The sequence below is a fragment of the Heterodontus francisci genome, unplaced genomic scaffold, assembly GCF_036365525.1.
Source record: "Heterodontus francisci isolate sHetFra1 unplaced genomic scaffold, sHetFra1.hap1 HAP1_SCAFFOLD_1608, whole genome shotgun sequence".
NCBI classification, from domain to species: Eukaryota; Metazoa; Chordata; class Chondrichthyes; order Heterodontiformes; family Heterodontidae; genus Heterodontus; species Heterodontus francisci.
Window position 1 is genome coordinate 23,390 of NW_027140288.1, and position 23,335 is coordinate 46,724.

General features: G+C 44.8%; 1 protein-coding gene across 1 annotated transcript in view; it reads right to left on the reverse strand.

The window, feature by feature from the left end:
- LOC137359183 (nuclear pore complex protein Nup214-like) overlaps window positions 1–23,335 on the reverse strand; it is a 53,428-nt gene that overhangs the window by 15,306 nt on the left and 14,787 nt on the right. Inside the window, exons 10-14 of the mRNA XM_068025245.1 lie at window positions 22,313–22,462; window positions 18,525–18,683; window positions 12,572–12,675; window positions 10,655–10,834; window positions 8,226–8,311 (exon numbers count right to left, since the gene is read on the reverse strand). Of these exons, the coding sequence (XP_067881346.1) occupies window positions 8,226–8,311; window positions 10,655–10,834; window positions 12,572–12,675; window positions 18,525–18,683; window positions 22,313–22,462 (679 nt within the window). The remainder of the gene's footprint in view (window positions 1–8,225; window positions 8,312–10,654; window positions 10,835–12,571; window positions 12,676–18,524; window positions 18,684–22,312; window positions 22,463–23,335) is intronic.

Below are 23,335 nucleotides of genomic sequence, written 5' to 3' on the forward strand. Positions count from 1 at the left end.
ACCGAGTCTCTGCCGACCATCAACCACCCATTTATACTAATCCTACATTAATCCCATATTCCTACCACATCCCCAACTTCCCTCAATTCCCCTACCACCTACCTATACTAGGGGCAATTTATAATGGCCAGTTTACCTATCAACCTGCAAGTCTTTCAGCTGTGGGAGGAAACCGGAGCACCCGGCGAAAACCCTCGCAGTCACAGGGAGAACTTGCAAACTCCGCACAGGCAGTACCCAGAACTGAACCCGGGTCGCTGGAGCTGTGAGGCTGCGGTGCGAACCACTGCACCACTGTGCTGCCCCACCTGACTAACTGGCTGTTTGAATTTGATCTTGCTGAGAGAAAGAAACTCAGAAAGCTGTTTGTTCCTGGACTGAGAACCTCTCTCCTATCTGCACCTATCTTTTTCTCACAGAATGGAAGACCCATTGAAGACACGTGAACTCAAAGACAGAAAAGTCTCTTATGTGAACAAGGTTTAAAGAAGAATACTGGGCCCCAACGAAAAGTAAGAGCTGTCTACAATCAAAGACTCTACGGCAAGCTGGAAACACAGAAACAGTAACAAGAAACCCCCTACAGAGACAGCCTCAAACCTCTCTATTTTTCTTCTGCTCTTTTCTGTCCCTATCTGCATGTGTATCGTGTGGGCGCGTCGTATATCCGTAGGCGTTAACCAAATTAGAGTTTAAGTAAGTTTAATAAATTTCACCTTTCTTCTTTGAACCTAAGAAAACCTGGTGTGCTCATTTTTTTGCCTTATAATTGGAAAGCTCTGGACAAGGATTCACCAAGGGGGGAGTGAGCTCAAAACACTGTGTTTAAAAATCAAACCCTGTTACACTAAGACCGGGTGAAGACAGTAAAAGACCCCTAGACACCTTTCTCACCTGCTCGTAACATTATTAAGTCAATCCAGCAGTGTGTCTGTGATCTCTCCTTCAGAAGAATGTAATAGGAACAGGAGTGGGCCATAAACTCCCTTGAGCCTGCTCTGCCATTCAATATCTTGGCTGACGATCTATCTCAACACCATTTTCCCAAACTAGAGTTCATAGAATTGTACAGTAGGAGGCCATTCTGCCCATCATGGCTATGCTGGCTCTTTGAAAAATCGAACCAATTAGTCCCACTATTCTGCTGTTCCCCATTTTTTTCCTTTTAAGTAGAGATCCAGCTCCCTTCTGAAGCTTGCTATTGAATTTGCTTCCACTGCTCTTTTCTGACCATAACCCACTGAGTTAAAAAAAATCTCATCTCCCCTTTGGCTTTTTCATCACCTACCTTGAATCTGTGTTCTCTGTTTATCAACCCTCCTGCCAATGGAAACAGTTTCTCCCTATTTACTCTATCAAAGCCATTTATTAATTTTGATCACCATTATATCTCTCTCTAAGCTTCTTTGTTCTGAGGAAAACAATCCCAGCTTCTCCAGTCTTTCCTTCATTCCTGGTACCATTCTAGTAAATCTTTTCTGCACCCTCTCCAAGGCCTTGACATCCTTCCTAAAGTGTGTGCCCAGAATTGGGCACAATACTCCAGCTGAGGTCTAACCAGCGATGTATAAACATCTATTATAGCTTCCTTGCTTATGTACTCTGATGCCTTTATTTATGAAGCCAAGGATTCCATATGCCTTTTTAACAGCTTGTCCTATCGCCTTTCAAGGGTTACATCTGTAAACCCTGGGAAAGCTCAACTGGGGAAAACCGCCTGCTCAGATGGAGGCTAAAGATCCAGCAGCACTATTTAAAGAGCAGGACATTCTCCTGCTGTCCTGCCCAACATTCATCCCTTCACTTACACTACCATGATAAACATGTGCAGTTCTGATGAAGGTTGCAACTCATCTGAACTCTCTACAGATGCTGAACTGGCTGCTGAGTGTTTTCCAGCATTTTCTGTTCTTTGTTTTGCTGCTTGTGGGATCTTACCACGTGCAACATGGCTGCTGCATATTCTCGCATAATGGTGACTGCACTTCAAAATAAACTAATTATGTGCAAAGTGCTTTGGAACATTTGAGAGGGATAAACAACGTAAAAGTAACTACTTTCTCCAAACAGAAGGAAATCTTGGACAAGTAGTGCTCATTCAGCTTTAATTAAAACTACATTAAAAAACAAGGACAGAGAAATGCAGAGCCAGTGAAAGGCCCTTTGGCCCCTGCCCAACATACATCGATCCCTAACTTTAAGGAACACCAAGCTCACAAATCCATTTTGTATCTCAAACACCCTGAAATGCCTCTTCTCAACAGAGACCAAACTAGATCATTTTTAAAAGGACTCAAATCAACTCTAAAGTAAAAACAGAAAGTGCTGGAAATACTCAGCAGGTCAGGCAGCATCTGTGGAGAGAGAAGCAGAGTTAACGTTTCAGGTCTGTGACCTTTCATCAGAACTGGCAACAGTTAGAAAAGTATTAGGTTTTAAGCAAGTAAAGGGGGTGGGAGTTGGTGGGGAATAGAACAAAAGGGAAGGTGTGTGATAGGGCAGATTAAATAACAAAGCTGTCATGGGACAAAGGCAAAGAGAGTGTTGATGCTTGTGGTGAAACAAAGCATTAGTTCAGACAGAGTGTTAATGGCAGAATAATGAGCAGCTCTGTCCAAATGAAAAACAGGCACATGGTTAAAAACTAAAATAATAAAAATATAAAAAGAGGTCAGTCATGCACTGAAGTTATTGAATTCAATGTTCAGTCCGCAAGGCTGTAGAGTGCCTAATCGAAAGATCAGGTGCTGCTTCTTGAGCTTGTGTTTGATTTAGATTTAGAGATACAGCACTGAAACAGGCCGTTCGGCCCACCAAGTCTGTGCCGACCATTAACCACCCATTTATACTAATCCTACACTAATCCCATATTCCTACCACATCCTCACCTGTCCCTATATTCCCCTACCACCTACCTATACTAAGGGCAATTTATAATGGCCAATTTACCTATCAACCTGCAAGTCTTTTGGCTGTGGGAGGAAACCGGAGCACCCGGAGGAAACCCACGCAGACACAGGGAGAACTTTCAAACTCCACATAGGCAGTACCCAGAATTGAACCCGGGTCGCTGGAGCTGTGAGGCTGCGGTGCTAAACACTGCGCCACTGTGTTGATGTTCACTGGAACAAAGCAGCAGGCCAAGGACAGAAACGTGGGCATGAGAGCAGTGGGGTGTGTTGAAATGGCAAGCAACCAGAATCTAGGAGTCATGCTTTCGGACTGAGCCGAGATGTTCTGCAAAGCGATCACCCGATCTGCGTTTGGTCTCCCCCACATAGAGGTGACTGCATTGTGAACAGCGAACACAGTATACTAAATCGAAGGAAGTACAAGTAAATTGCTGCTTCATCTGGAAGGAGTGTTTGGGGCCTTGGATGGTGAAGAGAGAAAAGGGCAGGTATTATACCTCCTGTGATTGTATGGGAAGGTGCCGTGGGACGGGGTGTCGGGGGTAATGGAGCAGTGGACCAGGCTGTCTTGGAGGGAACGATCCCTTCGGCATGCTGACAGGGGAGAGAAAGGGAAGATGCGTTTGGTAGTGGCATCACGCTGGAGGTGGCAGAAATGGCAGAGGATGCTCCTTTGGATGTGGAGGCTGGTGGGGTGGAAAGTGAGGACAAAGGGAACCCTGTCACGGTTCTGGGAGGGAGGGAGGGGAAGGGGTGAGGGTAGAGGTGCGGGAAATGGGCCGGACACGGTTGAGGGCCCTGTCAACCACAGTGGGGAGGGAATCCTCGGTTGAGGAAAAAGGAAGACATGTCAGAAGCGCTGTTGTGGAAAGTTGCGTCATCAGAGCAGATACGTCAGAGACAGAGAAACTGGGAGAATGGGATGGAGTCCTTACAGGAAACAGGGTGTGAGGAAGTGTAGTCAACGTAGCCGTGGGAGTCAGTGGGCTTATAATGAATATTTGTAGACAGCCTATCCCCACAGAAGGAGACAGAGAAGTTGAGGAAAGGAAGGGAAATGTCGGAGATAGATCACGTAAAGGCGAGAGAAGGGTGGAAATTGGAAGCAAAGTGAATGAAGTTTTCCAGTTTGGGGCGAGAGCAGGGAGCGGCACTGATAGTCATCAATGTATCGGAAAAAAGGTGAGGGAGACACCGGAGTAGGACTGAAACAAGGAATGTTCAACATATCCCACATAAAGACAAACATAACTAAGACCCATGTGGGTACCCATAGCAACATCTTTTATTTGAAGGAAGTGAGTGGAGTTAAAGAAGTTGTTCAATTCAAGAACAAGTTCAGCCAGGCAGAGGAGGGTGGTGGTAGATGGGGACTGGTTGGGCCTCTGTTCAAGGAAGAAGCGGAGAGCCCCCAGATCATCCTGGTGAGGGATGGAGGTGCAGAGAGATTGGACGTCCATAGTGAAGAGGAGGCGGTTGGGGACAGGAAACTGGAAATTGTCGAAATGATGTGGGGCGTCAGAAGAGTAACGGATGAAGGTGGGAAGAGATTGGACCAGGGGAGCAAAGATAGAGTCAAGATAGGAAGAAATAAGTTCTCTGGGACAGGAACAGGCAAACAATGGGTCTACCGGGACAGCCCTGTTTGTAGATTTTGGGTAGGAGGTAGAAGTGGGCTGTCCAGGGTTGCGGGTCTATGAGGTTGGAAGCCAAATCAACTCTATCCTGGGAATCTGTTCCATCATCCTATGTTGGGAGGGGGTCCAATCTCCGAAGGGTTCCGAAGAAGGGTCACTGACCCGAAACGTTAACTCTGCTTCTCTTTCCACAGATGCTGCCAGACCTGCTGAGTGATTCCAGCATTTCTTGTTTTTGTTTCAGATTTCCAGCATCCGCAGTATTTTGCTTTTATTTTAGGGTCCAATCTCTAACCTTGCTTGGAGTTTATCCTTGATCCTATGCACATGGTCCCAAATTAAAATAGCTTGCTGACTTAAACACATTTCACCATTAGAGGGTTGTATCACATCCCCATCTGAAGGTAAACTTATTCCCTTGATTCTCTCTAGAATCTGAGTTATAGAATGGCTACCTTCTGTGCTGTAACCATTCAGCCCATCGAGTCTATACTGGCTCTCTGCAAGAGCAGTTCAGCTAGTCCCACTTACCCACCCTTTCCCCACAGTCCTGCAATTTTATTCTCTTCGGCTGCTTATTAAAATTTAGAATGAGACTATCCTTCAGAACTTATCTAGCAAATCGAACAGCAACACTCAAAATTTAAAAAAAAGGAAAACGTTGACAGGGTTATGGGTAAAGAGCAGGGGAGTGGGAATAATTGGATGGTTCTAACAAAGAATGGTACAGTCACGATGGGTCAAATGGCCTCCTTCTGTGCATTTTATGAACCTTTCGACTGAATACGAGGTGATCTGGCCACAGCAACAATTGCCATTGTGAATAATGGCCACTGGGTGAAGTAGGATGGTTCGGCCATCACACTTGGAACTGTACCCCAGCCTTCAGTAGCAGAAATTTGGGGGGAGCTTTGGAAGAGGTGGGCAAAGGCACAGATTCCCAATTACATCTCTATCAGTTACACCTGGCTGGTAGGGTGGAATTCCATTGCATTTTCAACAGCAATTGAAAATGATGAATTCCATCCTTACTTTCATATTCTCACATACTGAAAGATTCTCACCATTCTACTCAAAAGGGAGGACTCCTTCCCAGTCAGCACCCTGGAATTACATTAGTAATTGAGTTCAGAGACAAATCTTTTCTCTCCAAATTAAATCTAGTGGAGTATTTTGTAGAGGTCTAGTGGCTACTTTACAAATAACCCGCAGAGTGTGAAGCAGAGATGCGAGTGGAAGTCCTATCAGAACAATGAACAACAAAGAATGAGGCTGTCATCAGCCCCAAGATACCCAGACATGATCTCCTCAGTTGGCACAGATACCAGACATGATCTCACAGGGTACATTTCCCAATGTCCCCAGTTAAGGAGACCGGTCAGATGCTAAACAGGCTTGAGCGATGGTCTATGCACCTTGGTAGAGTATCTTTCACTCACAGGCGCTGGAAACCCATGATCTGCTGTTTCCTCCCCCTTCACAGCACAGGAGGCCCTCAGGCAGATGTAAAAGATCCCATGGCCACTATTTTGCAGAGCAACAGGGGGTTCTCCCTGGTGCCCTGGTCAATATTTATCCCTCAATCAACATCAGTTTTTAAAAAAATTATCTTCTCAGTATCACATTGCTAATTGTGGGAGCTTTGCTGTGGATGAATTGGCTGCGTCTTTCCTACATTATAACAATGATCCAAATTCAAATGCATTTTATTGGTTGTAAAGCGCTTTGGGGATTCCTGAGGATTTGAAAGGTGCTATATAAAATGCATGCTTTTCTTTCTTTATACTACATTCCCTGCACACACATGGGAGGATACCAAATTGGCACAATTCAAGAGGGTGATGCTACAGTAGAGAGGTTTTAAAACTAGTTAACCTCATCCACAAAGACCACCACAGTCCTGCCCTTCTCAAGGGTAGCATTCTCAGGCAGCCCTACAGTTCCGTTTGCACACACGCTCCATTCTTCCAGCTCTGGCCCCTTTCCAGGGATATGCGGATCGGGCAGGAAAGTGGGATTGATGTAGAAGTTCAGTTAAACTCTTACTGAATGGTGGAGCAGACTCAAGGGGTCCGTGTGGGCTGCTCTTGTTTTTTTATGTACTTTCATACCCCCCTTCATGTCGTTCCATCTTTGGCTGCAGATCCTTCAGCATCTGTGCTCCCAGCACTTGGAACATTCTCCCAAACTCCCTCGAAGCCTGGTTACCTTCCCTCCCCACCCTATCCCACCCCACCAAAGCTGACCTCTAATTTTGGTCAGCAACCTTCTCCCACCATTGCTCAGTCTCAGTCATCACCACCTCTGGTGAGGCTTTCTTTTTGGAATGATATGGAACAAAGAATTGGAATTTCTACCGGTTCAGTCCAAATGTGGATTTCTGCCATAATCTCACCTGTTGCACCATTCGCACGAAGATTTTCGGAGAGGCTCCAGTGAGTTAATGCCCATAAGGGTGAAGGTACTGGTGCCATTGTCATACTGTTAATATGATACTCCTGATCAGAGTTGTTATCGCTCTTTCAGTAAAAGTATACAGGACGATTGAAACTGATGCCAAAGTTTAAGCCCATAAACACAGGGCTCTATTATAAAGAAACAAACTAATGTGGCCATACCCTCCTTGGTAAACACCTCATCAACAACCATATCTCACCAAAGAGCTCCACACAAAACAAAATCCAGAGTAACACAGAGACAATAACTTCCCAGGAGTGGCAGGGGGTCAGGACGTTAAAGAAAGTACTTGCATTATTACTGCACCTGCAACGACCTCAGGATATCCCAAAGCATTTCACAGCCAATTAAATACTTTTGATGAGTAGTAATTGTTGTAATGCAGGAAACATGACAGCGAATTTGTGCAAAGCAAGCTCCCATAAACAGCGATGTGATGTCATTCAGACGATCTGTTTTAGTGATCATGTTGGTTGAGGGATAAATGTTGGACAGGGCACCAGGGAAAACTCCCGTGTTCTTCTTCAAATAGTGTCATAGGATTTTTTACCTGAGACAGCAGATGGGGTCTCCGTTTAACACCCCAGCCGAAGGACAGCATCTCCAACAGTGCAGCACCCCCATCAGTTCTGTACTGGACTGTCAGCCTGGATTATGGGCTAAGGTCTTTGCGACTTGAACCCACTACCTTCTAACTCAGCCGCGAGTGCTATAAACTTAACCATGCCCAATGTGCAGAATTTGCAGGCTAAGAGTAATTTCTTCCTCTGCCCATTCAATCCCCTCCTCTCCTGATGGAGCAGCACCCTATCAGGACATATTGCAGTGGAGAGCTGAACATGATCCTATTCTTTCCTAACATCCAGACTGCCACAATTTCCAGCAGAGCGCAGTTGATTGAGATCACCAGTTGGAAGCCTGGTTGAATTCACACCATCCCTCCATAGACCGGGAGAGAGATTGCAGTATCTCAACTACTGTAGCAGCTGGAATCAGCCAGTTCGGCAGAGGGATCCCAAATCATCTGAACTCTGTGTCTTAGTGATACTGCATTCCCTGCACACACACGGGAGGATACCACAACAGGCTCAGCCCTGATCCTCGAGCCCACAAAGGAAAGCAGGCAGGGTGTTTGTGATAAACATGCTTTAAATGTTCCCTTCCAACAGATGAACCCTTTCCCCATGAACAGATCAGACATGATACAGAGATGATTTACCTGGGCTGCATGAAGGCACCTTTGGCACTCCATCCAGGGTAGTTTTCACCAAAACATTGCGAAGCATCTCCAGCTCGGCAGCCCAGCTGAAGAAAAAAATAAACCAGGACACATATTGAAGGTATGTTAAAGATAAAACTCTGATTCATAACTGGGGAAGTGGGGTTAGGTTGGGATTGCTTTGGAACTAGTACTGACACAGTGGGCCTTTATGGTGTCCCTTTTGTGCTTATGACCTTCTAGATATAACCAGCTCTTTATCAAAGGTTCCAGTATATTTCTTTGCAAACATCTCAAGACTGCTAGATAAGATGTGTCTTTTCACAAAGGTCGTATTTGCAGGATTGTTCAGGTCCCAGAGTGACTGTGGGGAATCTCAGGCATCCAAAATTTAATAAAGATCAAATGAATCACATTAATTCAGAAGACAAGGGGCAACGAAGCAAGCTTCATCCGAAGGTCAAAATCCATCCAGCACAATATCCGCGAGAGCTGGGACTGTGCCAAGACACCAACATTTTCTCAGTCAGCAATCCACCTACAAAAATAACCTGAAATCCATCTTCCCACTCTGATCCAATTTGTTTTATTGTCGAAAGGTACGGAGACATCTGCACCAAGACAGATGGCTAGCATTTACACAACTTGTGTAGGGGCTAATAAAAATGGTACTTTTAATAACACAGTAACTCTGATACAGAATAAGGTCAGCACTTGGCGAACTGCTCAACTAATACTGCAGCACAAGTTAAAAGATTAAGTTCCAGATTTCAGTTCAAGTTGAGGAGCTCTGCTCCTTGTCCTACAATACAATTTTATCTGGCCAGTAAGTTTCAGAATACTTCAGATAAGCAGCAGCACAGGCCACTCACCGGTGGAAATGCAAAAACCAAGGGAGCAAAGGGACACAACTCACCATCTACCATGTCTCACCAGATAAGTGTGTAGATCACTCCATACAACTCCAGGGAAACGCATCAGTAACCAGAACATCTGAGGACGGGTGCTCAAGTCTTTAAAGAATTTGCATTATTGTGCCTGGATGGGTGCAGCTGCAAAAACACTCAAGAAGCTCGACACCATCTAGGACAAAGCAGCCCACTTGATCAGCATCTGATCCACCACCTTCAACAAACATTCACTCCAATCACCACCAATGCACTGTGACAGCAGTGTGTACCATCGACAAAATGCAATGCACCAACTCACCAAGCCTCCTTCAACACCACCTTCCAAACCCATGACCTCTACCATCTAGAAGAACAAAGGCAGCAGATGCATGGGAACGCCACCACCTGCAAGCTCCCCTCCAAGCCACACACCATCCTGACTTAGAACTATAGTGCCATTCCTTAACTGTCACTGGGCCAAAATCCTGGTACTCCCTTACTAACAGCACTGTGGGTGTACCTACATCACACAGACTGCAGCAATTCAAGAAGGCAGCTCACCACCACCTTCTCAAAGGCAATTAGTGATAGGTAATAAATGCTGGCCTTGCCAGCAATGCCCACGATTAAATTTTAAAAAATTTAAAGCACTTTTTTTATTCTTTCATGGGATGTGTGTCCCTGACAAGGCCAGCAGTTGTTGCCCATCCATATTTGCCCTTTGAACTGAGTGGCTTGCTAGGCCCTTTCAGAGGGCAGTTTAGAGTCAACCACATTGCTGTGGATCTGGAGTCACATGTAGGCCAGACCAGGTCAGGAGTGCAGATTTCCTTTCCTAAAGGACATTGGTGAACCAGATGAGTTTTTACAACAATCAATGATAGTTTCATGACACCATCACTGAGACTAGCTTTCAATTCCAGATTTTTGGTAATTAATTGAATTTAAATTCCACCAGCTGCCATGGTGGGATTTGAACCCATGTGCCCAGGGCATTAGCTTAGGCTCTGGATTACTAGTTCAGTGACATTACCATTACGCCATCTCCTTAGCAGTCCCAAACTGCTTTCCAGCCAATTATGAACTGTTGAAGTGTTGTCACTGCTGTAATGTAGGAAATGTAGCAGCCAATTTGTGCACAGCAAGCTCCCACAAACAACGACACGATAATGATCAGATAATTTGTTTTAGTGATGTTGGTTGAGAGATCATTATTAGCCAGGGCACCGCGGAGAATTCTCCAGCTCTTCTTTGAAATAGTCCATTAGGGTCTTTTACGCCCATCTTAAAGAGTAGACAGGGCTGCAGTTTAATGTCTCATCCAAAAGACAGCACCTCCAACAAAGGAGCACTCCTTCAGTACTGGCACTGAAATCGTCAGCCTGGATTTTATGCTCAAGTCTCTGGAGTAGGACTTGAACCCACAACCTTCTCAGTCAAAGCTGAGTGTGCTAACCTATTGAGACAAAGCTGACACCTAATGCAGCATTGAGAATCTTATACACTGATATTCTTAATAAGGACAGGTGTAAAACCTACCACTGATCACTCTGCAGGCACTTGTCATCGGGCACACACCACTTGGAGGTCTGATTATAAATGCGGAGATTCTGCAGGCTGTTTATCAGTTCATCAATCTTCTTATCTTGCTGGTTAATGATCTCATGATGACTTGACAAAGCGTTAAACAACACTTCCCTCTCTGGTAGAAGTAAGTGTCTGGAATGAAATAGTGGAAGCTTTTAAAAAACTAAAGTATAGCGAAGATGAAACACATGATGGATATTGGAAAACTAAAATCACCAAACATGTACTTGTGTATCGAACCTTGATTAGACCACGCTTGGGGCACTGTGCACAGTTCTGGTCTCAATTCATCAAAAGGATATAGGGGGAACTGGAGAAGGTGCAAAATAAGATTTACAAGAACCTTACCGGAACTGTGAGGTTATAACTATCAAGACAGACTGAAAAGTTGGAGCTCCTCTAGAGAAGGCTGATGATAACCTGATGGAGGTCTTTAAGATTATGAAGGGGTTTGCTGGGGTAGACAGTGATGATTTTTCCACCTGTGGGGGAGACCGGATCTAGAGGTCTCAATATCAGTTAGTCACTAATAAATCCAATAAGGAATTCAGGAGAAACCTCTTTACCCAGAGAGCGGTTAGAATGTGGAACTCAGTATCACATGGGGCAGTTGAGGTAAATTTTATTGATGCATTTAAGGGGAAGCTAGGTAAACACAAGGGAGGAAGGAATAGAAGGATATACTGATAGGTTTAGAAGAGGGGTGGGAGGTGGTGGCTTGCGTGGAGTTTAAACACCAACATCAACCTGATGGCTGAATGGCCTGTTTCTGTACTAAACATTCTACACATACATGGAAACCAAGTACTTCCACAGTTCCTTCAGTGGTAAAGTGTGGAGCTGCAGCAAAAGGATCCATAAGGTTAGATTTCCATGCGTATGCCAACAGATTTTTGAATCTGATGACTTTAGGATAAATCTGCTGCTGTGCACTGAAACATTTTCCACAATGACAGCACTGCATCCTTTCGGCAGCCCAAATGGGATTCTAAAAATTGAGCATGAGTCACTGGGAGCAAGTCAATCGGAGACTCCCAACATAGGTGTCAACATTTGGAAGTATTGGGGGTCCATGTGACAGTGTCAATACTTGCAGGGACAGGGTCAATGTGAAGGTGTCAACACTTGCAATGAGTCTCCTAATTGCCTGTTGCCTACCCCAACCATGTTCTCCTACTCTCCCCAAGGCCTGTAGATCTGGCAAAAGCTGTTCCAAGGTTGGCATAAAAAAGATGCTTGCATATTGGTCTAGCTCAGCCAATGAGGGAGGTGTTATTTCCAATCCTTCAGCCCCACGATGCTCAAAATGCTTTAAACAGGAAAATACACAGGCACTGGTGCACAAACAGGCCTTCAAAGGCTAGACAGCAGGAGCTTGGGCAGGGGGAGTGTCTGGGTCACTTTCAATTTGAAGACAGTACTTGTATCGAAATAGTGCTTTTCAAGACCTCCAGAAATCCCAAAGCACTTTACAACCAATCAAGCACTTTTGAGGTGTAGTCACTGTTGCAATATAGGGAAATGAGGCCAACAATTTGCACACAGCAACCTCCTACAATGAGATAAATTACAAGATAATTTTTTCCCCCAGTGGTTTAGGTTGGAGAATGAGAGCTCCCCTGCTCTTCTTTGAAATAGTGGCCGTGGGGATGTTTTACATTCAGCTAAAGAGATGGATGGGATCTCAGTTAAAACGTCTCAGCTGAAAGACTACTCCTGATAGTGGTGCTCTCTCAGCCTAAATTTCTGTTCTCGAGTCTCTGGAGTGCAGACTTGAACGCATAACCTTCCAACTTGGAGGTGAGTATGCTGCCCACTGAGACATTACTGACACTGCATTCTAAAGCCGAGGTACATTCCCAAACTCACTTGTGTTTCTTGTTCTTTTCTTGGTATTGCTCCCATTCCATATCCAACACATCATTTACATCCTGTACTGCAAACTTCACATACTGATGCAAATGGCGAATTACCTGCAAAGCAAAAAAGGTTCCTGTGTGTCACTTACTCGCTTTTCCCCAATCAACTTTTCTACAGCAAGCAAAAAATGCTCAATAGCAAATGCAAAAGAGCTGACAACTTTGATAAAATACTGGGCCTACCCCATAGTTTAGGATGTCAGGGCCCTGGGAGGAAACAGAGGTGGTTTACCAAGAATCAGTTCAGTAGTGTGGACAGATTGGAGAAGCTGGAATTATTCTCCTTCGAGCAGAGAAGGAAAAGGGGAGATTTAATAGTTATTCAAATTTATGAAGAGTTTTGATTGAACAAGTTTGGCGAAATTATGTTCTCTGGTAAGTGGGTTAGCAACCAGAGGTCAACCAGTTTAAGTAATTGGTAAAAGAACTAGAGGGGAACTGAAGAGAAATTTCTTCATAGAGTGTTAAGATGTTGAACGCACTACCTGAGTGGTAGAATCAACATCCATAGTGGCGCAGTGGTTAGCACCGCAGCCTCACAGCTCCAGCGACCCAGGTTCAATTCTGGGCACTGCCTGTGTGGAGTTTGCAAGTTCTCCCTGTGTCTGCGTGGGTTTCCTCCGGGTGCTCCGGTTTCCTCCCACATGCCAAAGACTTGCAGGTTGATAGGTTAATTGGCCTTTATAAATTGCCCCTAGTATAGGTAGGTGGTAGGGAAATATAGGGACAGGTGGGGATGTGGTAGGAATATAGGATTAGTGTAGGATTAGTATAAATGGGTGGTTGATGGTCGGCACAGACTCGGTGGGCCGAAGGGCCTGTTTCAGTGCTGTATCTCTAAACTAAACATAATACTTGAAACGGACTAATTTGTAGGGTCATGGGGAAAAAGCTGGGTGCAGGACTAAATTGGATGGCTGTTCTAAAGAGCTGGCACTGGCATGATGGGCTGAATGGCCTCCTTCTGTATTCTGCAATCCTATAATTCTACAGAACAAAATTTGCAGTTAATAAGGCTATAAGAATGCAAACTAAGCATTAAGGTTCATTCCTAAAGGGATAGAATTGAAAAGCAGAGAAGTTATGCTACTTGTAGCGAACCTTCATTGGACCACATTTGGAGGACTGTGTACAGTTCTGGTCTCTACATTATAGAAAGGATACAGGGGTACTGGCAAAGGTTCACAATGATGTTACCAGAACTGAGGTTATACCTAGCAGGAAAGATTGAACAGGTTGGGGCTCTTTTCTCTAGAAAGACTACCGAGGGGTGGCCTGACAGCGGTCTGAAAGATTACGAGGGGGTTCGATAGGGCAGACGCAGAGAAGATGTTTCCACATGTGAAGGAGACCAAAAGCTAGGGGCCATAAATATAAAAGACAGTCACTAATAAATCCAATAGGGAATTCAGGAAAAACTTCTTTACCCAGAGAGTGGTGAGAATGTGGAATTCGCTACCACAAAGAGTGGTTGAGGTGAATGACATAGATGCATTTAAGAGAAATCTGGATAAGTGAGGGAGAAAGGAATAGAAGGATATGCTGAGAGAGTTAAATGAAAAAGGGTGCGAGAGGCTTGTGTGGAGTACACATCAGTTGGGATGAATGGCCAATTTCTATGTTGTACATTCCATGCATCATAGAAAGTTTAAGGCACAGAAAAAGGCCACTTGGCCCATCGTGTCTGTGCTGGCCAAAAAACAATCCACCTATTCTAATCCCACCTTCCAGCATTTGGTCCGTAGCCCTGCAGCTTACGGTATTTGAGGTGCATATCCAGACTCCTTTTGAATGAGTTGAGGGTCTCTACCTCAACTACCCTTTCAGGCAGTGAGTTCCAGACCATCACCACCCTCTGGGTAAAAAAATCTTTTCCTCATACCCCTCTCTAATTTTTCTACCAATCACTTTAAATCTATGCCCTCTCGTCATTGACCCCTCTACTAAGGTGAATAGACCCTTCACCTCCACTCTATATCCAGGCCCCTCAAAATTTTGTACATTGCAATCAGATCTCCCCTCAGCCTTCTCTGTTCTAAGGAGAACAACCCCAGCCAATCCAATCTTTCCTCATTGCTGCATTTTTCCAGTCCTGGCAACATCCTCGTAAATCTCCTCTGTACCCTCTCTAGTGCAATTACACCCTTTCTGTAACAAGATGACAATCATTTACCAATGTATCCAGACCCTAACATAACATGACAGGAAAATTCCTAGCTTGGGAGAGTGGAGTGAGAACGATGGGAGCTCCAGTCTGCAGAAGCTTTTGTCTGATGCAAACACCCATTATCTGGCAACTAGCGCCGATAATTCAGTTGTTGTCATTTCACCCCCCGCAGGGAAAAATCTCAAACACCTTGTTTGCAGTCATTAACAGGATAAAAATATAGCTTGGGTAGGGTAGTGTGGTGGTTATGTTGCTGGGCTAACAATCCAGAGAACATGAGTTCAACCACCACCAGGGCAGTTTAAGAATCTGACTTCAATTGGATTCCCTTTCAGGAACGAAACTGGCCCCACAGCCTAGATCTGAAACTGTTGCAGTGATCATGGCAGCTGAGTCTATAAAAGAGAAGCTCAGTTGCCACTTTATCCCTACTAGACTCTACGCACCTAATGCAAAACAAAAGTGCATTTTTGTTTTTTAAAAAACTTGCTGGCTTATTCAGAAGTCAAAAGTCTTTTTTAAAAAATTAAATTTCAGCTGTGTGCTACAGTGATGAGATAAAGAGTAATTTATGGGGTGTATGTTACGGACACGGAAGCTGTAATTGGTCATGGGGGCTGTGGAGAGGAGACTGTGCCATAATGTATGAAGGGGCCAGGGTCTGATGAACAGGAGGTGGTGCCTCCTACTCTCCTGAGTCAGATGCTGACTCCAAATCTCAGTCTAAGTGAAGCCATGGGCCGGATGCTCCTGGCAGCACAGTGGCGCAGTGGTTAGCACCGCAGCCTCAACTCCAGCGACCTGGGTTCGGTTCTGGGTACTGCCTGTGTGGAGTTTTCAATTTCTCCCTGTGGCCGCGTGGGTTTCCTCCGGGTGCTCCGGTTTCCTCCCACATGCCAAAGACTTGCAGGTTGATAGATAAATTGGCCATTATAAATTGCCTCAGTCTAGATAAGTGGTAGGATAATTTGAGGGAAGGTGGGGATGGGAGAGGGAAATGGGATTAATGTAGGATTAGTATAAATGGATGGCTGATGGTCAGCGCGAACTCGTTGGCCGAAGGGCCTGTTTCGGTGCTGTATCTCTCTATGACTGTATGACTTACTGAGCAGTAGCAGCTACAGTCTGCAGACTGTCAGCAGGTTCTCTCAGTCATAAATCAAATTATGCCGCAGGTTCGGGAAGTTTTAAATTGATTAATGCTTACATTTAAAATACATTCCTTGTCTGGGGTCAGGGCTCAGGGCTCAATTCTGATTATTTTAAGCACTCCTTTACCAAACGAGCGATTCAGCATTTTCACTGGTACCGGCTCAGGAAACACACCAAGTCTGCAATGCGCTCACAATCAGTGTGAAGCTCCATGCGATAATGCTTCCTGCTAATACTGGGGAGTAGCAGTTCACCATTTACACAAGACTCCATGAACCCCCCCAACAAAACACAAATTAAACCAGAGTATCAAACCACATACAATTATTTAGACTGTGCAGCACAGAAACAGGCCATTCATCCCAAACAGGTCCATGTGCTGTTTATGCTCCACACCAGCCTCCTCCCACTCTGCCAGCATAATTGTTCACATTGCAGGGGATTGAATTGGGGCCTCGTGGAGAACTGTGTGGTTTTATACCAAACAAAGTCTTAAATTACAGTAAGAACCCTGGTGTTATGCAGATGTACAAACAGTTGATTCACCTGTGCTCTGAGTGTTGAATCTTTCGGATTCGAGACGGGATATACTAACTGACACAATCAAATCTCCAAATAAATGTATCCCAGAAATAAAAGCTTACAGCCCAGGAGGAGGCCATTCAGCCCTTCATGCCTGTGCTGGATCTCTGAAGGAGATAGCCTATTAGTCCCACTCCCAAGCTCTTTCACCTGCATTTTTTTTCCCTTTTCAAGCATATATCCACATTTAACAATGTAAAATAAAAAAATGAAACAAAGCATTAAATAATCGAACTCAGAGGACAAAGGCCCATTCTGGTTGGACTGAGGGATCTAGGGAAGAGATAGCAGAGACACTATTACACACATTTAATCATTTATTAGAAAAAGGTGCAGTGCCAGAGGGCTGCCAAATAGGTTGGCATAGGCACGATGGGCCGAGTGGCCTCCTTCTGTACCATAAATGATTCTATGAGATAGCTCATATCAGACCAAAATTTAAGGAAGATTGAATATGTCCAGGCAACATTAGACCAGTCAGCTTAACAGCTGTTGGAAAGATAATGGAATCCCTATTAAAGGAGAAAATAGAAAAACATCTAGAAACCAAGAATATAACAATAGTCAGCACGGATTTCAAAAGGGTAGGTCTTACTGAACCAAACTCATTGAATTCTTTAGAGGTAACAGAATAGGCAAGGGTATTGCAGTAGATGATCAAAGGGTCACATAATAGACAAATGAATAAGGTCAGAGCATGCAGAGTTAGGGGATAATTAGCAGAATGGATAGCTAGCTGGCTACAAGACAGAAAGCTGAGAGTAAGGGTAAAGCATAGCTAGTCAGAGTGGGAGAAAGTAGGATGTTGGTTCCCACAAGGATCAGTGCTGGAACAACTGTTGTTCACAAATTATACTAAGAATTTAGACTTTGGTATCAAAAACACAATGTCTAAACTTGCAGACAACACAAATTGGGAGGGAGAGTCAATATTGAGGAACTCTGCAACAAATTACAAGATGTAATTAATAAACTTGAAGAATGGGCATATAATTGACAAATGAATTTCAACATAGATAAGTGTGAGGTATTAGATATTACTTAGAAAATAAGAATCTAAGTGGATAGTGGAGCAAAGGGATCCTGGTGTACAAATACGCAAATCACAAACTTGCGACAGGTCAATAAGGCCATTAAAAAAAAACAAACACAAGCATATATTTTTAGACAGAATGAAAAAAGTATAGAAGTTAAGCTAAACTTGTATTGAAACTTACTTGGACCACACTTGGGAGTACTGTGTGCAGATGTGGTTGCTATATTATAGAAAGGATATTGAGGCACCGGTTATACCCATCAGGAAGGAATGAACCGGTTGGGTCTCTTTTCTCTTGAAAAGAGCAGGCTGAGGAGTGACCTATCAGAGGTCCTTAAAATTATGAAAGGGTTTGACAGAATAGGCTCAAAGTGTGTTTCCACTTGTGGAGAAGAGCAAAACTAAAGATCATCAATATAAGGTTGTTACTAAGAAATTAAGTAGGGATTTCAGGAGAAATTCTTTACCCAGAGAGGTGGGAATGTCGAACCTGTTACCAGAAGGAGTGGTTGAGGCAAACAGTATAGATGTATTTAATGGCAAATCTAGATAAAACACACAAGGGAGAACGGAATAGACAGTTAGGCTGACCGAGTTAGAGGAGGAAAGATGGGAGGAGACTTGAGTCTGGCATGGACTGGATGGACCAAATGCACTGTTTCTCTGCTGCATATTCTAAATAATGTACAATACCCTTCTGAATATGACGATTGAATCTGCTCTCATCACCCTTTCAGGCAATTTACAACTTGCTATGTTAAAAAAAAATTCCTCAGGCCTCTCTGATCTTATGCTAAATTTCTTCTTACTGCTCTGATTCAATCTCCCAGATTGATAATAAGGTATTCAAACAGTCACTAGCTGGAGCAGATAAGGATCTGCAGCTTAAATCACCAGTGAGCTTTGCCTCGATGGGCTCAGTGCAATACGATTATCTGAAGTCACAAGCACAAACCAGCCACAGACCTTAAGTTGAGCTTCGCTCTTTGGGTCAAGGGGTTTTCTACGCAGTAATTGAAGATAATTCTGGTCAATGCTTCGTTCGTTATGCGTAGTTGCATCTTCCACAGCAGCAAATCCTTCCAGCATCACAGTCTTCAGGGTGCCGATATCTCCATGCAGAGACTAGTTGGATAGGTTGGGAAAAGAGGCAGAAAAAATACAACCAAACACATCAGCATAAAAGCCACTACCAACCAAGAGAATTGTTCTCAAAGAGACATATCTTGTAATGGCATTCCTCAATAAACTGCTTTGCTAATGTTACAGAAAATAGGCACTGAGGGAACAGCAGAATTACTCTTCCACAGGGCCAATGAGAGGAAAGAGTCATACTGTTTCGCATAAAGTTGTGTGTAGGTCAGTTCCGAGGCCAGAATCCTGGCATACACCTCAATACAGCCCTGCGGCTTCCTCGACATCCACCCCCCCATCTGCCCATTTGCCCCACAGCTCCCTCGACCCCCCCCCCCCCCCACCACCCCACTACCCAACACCAGACTCCCTCAACCACCCCCCCCCATCCCCGGGCTCCCTCAACAATTGCCCCCCCCACCCCCCCAGGCTCCCTGAACAACCCCCCTACCCACTACCAGCCCTGCAGCTCCCTCGACCGCCCCCCCCCTCCCCCCACAGCCCTGTGCTCCCTCAACACCCCCGGGCTCCCTCAACACCGCTCCCCCCCCCCCCCCCACACCCACCCACCCAGCCCCGCAGCTCCCTCCACTCGACCTACCCAACCCCGCCGCTCCCTCAACAAACCCACCTGCCCACCCAGACCCGTGCTCCCTCAATCTGCACTCCATCAACCTGCACTTCCATTCTCCACCTGACCCACGACAGACCCAAGCCCCTGCCCATTCCGACTTTACTATCTTCCCATTCCACCCTCACCCACAGCTGTTTCTGTACTGTATGACTGTCTCCAATTATTTGTCTCCTTCACCATGGCATGTACTTGGAGATCTCATACTGTGAGCAACAAATGCAAGAAAGATGGAAGTGGTGATCAGATACATTCAAACAGGCAGGGATTCAGTCACCTTCACAAAGTACAGTCGCACTGTTTACAGTGGGCCGGCTGGTGTCAATGCTGTCCGCCAGTTATAGGCACTGGACAGTAAAACCATCATAGCTCGAGACACCGTGCCAGTGTTGTGCCCCTATGCCATGATCATTCATCCAAGTAACAACCTCATTTTTTGGGCAAGGAAACACACCATGACTACAATTGGCCCAGATTTTTGCTGGAGTGGGGCATCACATCAGCCACAATCTCACTGAATGGTGGAGTAGGCTCGAGGGGCCGAATGGCCTACTCCTGCTCCTTTTTGTTATGATCTGAGTGCCCAGTTAGTTAGACCTGTCCCCTCACCCTTCAGCTCAAACAGTTTTGTGCTGTAAACTTTCAACGCAAGGGCATAGGAGACCTATGTGAACAATGGGGCCAGTAATCTATATCCTGAACCAGTGTGATTAAAGAATTGAGAAACAAACAGGAATGATTGAGAAGGAAATAGGGTGAATTACAGTCAATTAAGGTACAGAAAGAAAAATGACAGAGAAAGATTTGATTGACAGAATGAGAGAAGAAATGTAAAATTTTATAATCTCTAACAACCTGCAGTATTGAGATTCCAGCTTAAATTGTTCCATTTGATAATCTCCCCTCCTGGGACATAAGTGAGCACCACTGCTGGCAAGGTCAGAGGCATGACATTAATGTCTTTGCTGTCAGCTCTGAATCAGTTGGTAGCACTCTTGCATCTGAATCACAAGGTTCTGGGTTCAAGTCCCACTCCAGGGCTTGAGCACAAAAATCAAAGCTGACACTCTAATGCAGTAGAGAGGGCGTGCTGCACTGTTGGTGCTGTCTTTCAGATGAGACGTTGAATAGGCAGATGGGGCCTCAGTTTCAGTGAATGCAAAAGATCCCACGGCACTATTTTGAAGAGCTGGGGAGTTCTCCCCGGTGTCCTAGCCAATATTTATCCCTCAATCAACATCACTAAAACCAGATTATCTGGTCATTATCACATTGCTGTTTGTTGGAGCTTGCAGCGCGCAAATTGGCTGCCGTGTTTCCAACATTACAACAGTGTCTACACTTCAAAAGTACTTCATTGGCTTTGAGACGTCTGGTGGTCGTGATAGGCGCTATATAATTGCAAGTCTTTTTTTTGTTTCTGGGCCAGAGAGGTTGATTGGCATTGCAAGAACATAAATCTCCTCATTAAAGACACTATTATGGAGCAGCCCTAACTTTCTGCAGGGGGTTAAGTAGCAATTAATGCAGAAATGCAGCAACTTCATGGAACTCACAGGAAGATTGAGGGCAAGTTGCTGTTTTCATGAGACTCGTGATCCACAATTCACCAGGTATCATTTTCTCACAAGTTGTTGGACAATTTTCATGCTAATAATTGCAACACCAATGAACTCGCTATTATTTTAACTTGTACGGGACCCTGCTCACGTCGCACTTTGCACAGTTCTGGTCTCTGTCCTAAAAGGACATAAAAGCACAGGAGAAAGTGCAATAAAGATTTACAAGGATGGTGCCAGAACTCAGAGATTACAGCTATTAGCAAAGATTGAACAGACTGGAGGTATTTTTTCCTTCAGAAAAGAGAAGACTTAGAGGAGACCTGATGGAAGTCTTTATAATTATGAATGGGTTGGACAGAGTAGATGTGGACAGAATTTTTCCACTGGTGGAACAATCCAAAACTAGAGGCCATAAATACAAGATAGTTACTCATAAATCCAACAGGGAAATAAGGAGGAATGTCTTTACTCAGATTAGTCAGAATGTGGAACTCGCTTCTGCAGGAAGTGGTTGAGACAAAAAGCTTTGACACTTTCAAAAGAGAACTAGACGAGTGCATGAGACAAAAGGGAATAGAAAGGATTGCTGAAAGCCTGAGAAGAGGTGGGAGGTGACTGGTGGGGTGTAGAAACACCAGCACAGTTGGGCTGAATAGCCTGTTTTTGTGCTGTATAGTTTATAATTCTGACTGCAAACTCTCGCCCATTGTTACAAGTTAAGCAGGGGGGTGGTGTTGGGACAAGCCCCAGGTCAGGAAGTTTGAAACTGCTCAGCTCGCAGTCTGTAGGCAGCAAGTGCCCAGCGGCATCGGCAGCTCCCACCCTTTTCAAACCACAAGGAAACGTGTCCTCCAGCCTTTCCATCTGTAACTTATCAGCACCATTAAACAGTGGGTACACTAAAGCAAGGAATTAAGGTAAAATGCTGGAAATGCTCAGGTCAGGAGGCATCGACAGAGAGAGAAAGCCAAGAGTTCATACTGGTTCTGATGAAAGGTCACCGACCTGAAATGTTAACTCTGTCTCTCTCTCCACAGATGCTGCCAGACCTGAACATTTCCAACATGTTGTGTTTTGATTTCAGATTTCCAGCATCTGCAGTATTTTGCTTTTGTATAAAGCAATTATGGCAATTGCATTTTAATGAGGTGCGAAGGCCTTACTGAACTGCCCATAATAGTTGGCCAGCTTCATACATTGTAAGAGTTGCCTTTGTAATCAAGTTCTATGGTGATGGAAGATAGTCGCGGTTAATTGCCCAGTTGACAGTTGCCCATGGTAGGTGTGGACTGTACTACCTAATGGGTTACTCTTTCCCACTAATTACCCACCATTACACCCTGGCATGGTCTTAGCTCAGATTCCCACAGCTTCCAGCTCCTCCCCCTTGTCAACAAATTATCCCATGACAGCGGGTCTCCACTTGCCTCAGTGGTCTCCTTGACCTTTAACAGGAAGGTATGGTGCATCTCTGCATCAAACTTCAGGTGGCTCATCTCCTTGGCACTGCCAACCTCAAAGTTGGTACCTGCAGTGCGAGCCTTCAAATCGTCGAGTTCCTTCTGAAAGAGAGCAATCTATGCAGAATGCATGGTGTGTTAGCATCTCAGAGGAGCACTTTCCAAATAAATACACCTATGACTGATAAAAAAAAAAAATCAAACTTTCTGTTTTCTTCACACCTTCAGGGCAGCCCAATGAAATGCTGTAATTGTTGCGCTGTGTGTCATTTTTCTATGTAGGCAGCTGTGCCTGGGCCTAAAGCTCTGCGGTTCCCTCCCCAAAGCGGTCTCTCCTCATTTAAGATGTTTTACTAGTTGTTCTAGCTGATTAATAGAAGTTGTTATAATGTAGGGTAATGCAACAGCCAATATGCACAAGCAAGGTCCCACAATGTGATAATGACCAGGTAACCTGCATTGGTGATGCTGGTTCATATTGTAAATATAATATTCATATAGTAAATATTGGCCAGGACACTGGGGAGAACTCCCAGATCTTCAAATAGTGCCACGGGATCTTTCACATTCACCTGATCAGACAGCAGGGATACACTGTCCAGCTGAATGGAAACTCACATCACCTGTTACCAACTGCACTGCTGGGAGATCAGCTAGGGGTGGGGCATGAACTGAATAATGACAAGTGTCAGCTGTAGCTTAGTAGCTAATAATCTCATCTCATTAGAGGTTTATGGACTCAAACCCCACTCCAGAGACATGGTACATAGCACAGACTGACACTCCAGTGCAATACTGAAGGCATATGGCACTGTCAGAGGGTCAGTACTGAAGGTGCATTGCACCGTCGGAGGGTCAGTACTGAGGGCACACGGCACTGTTGGACGGGCAACACTCAGAACGCTGCACTGTTGGAGTCTTCCCACTCAGGTGGTACGAAAGATCGCATGGCATTATTTTGAACAGTAGCAGGGGAGTTCTCCCCAATGT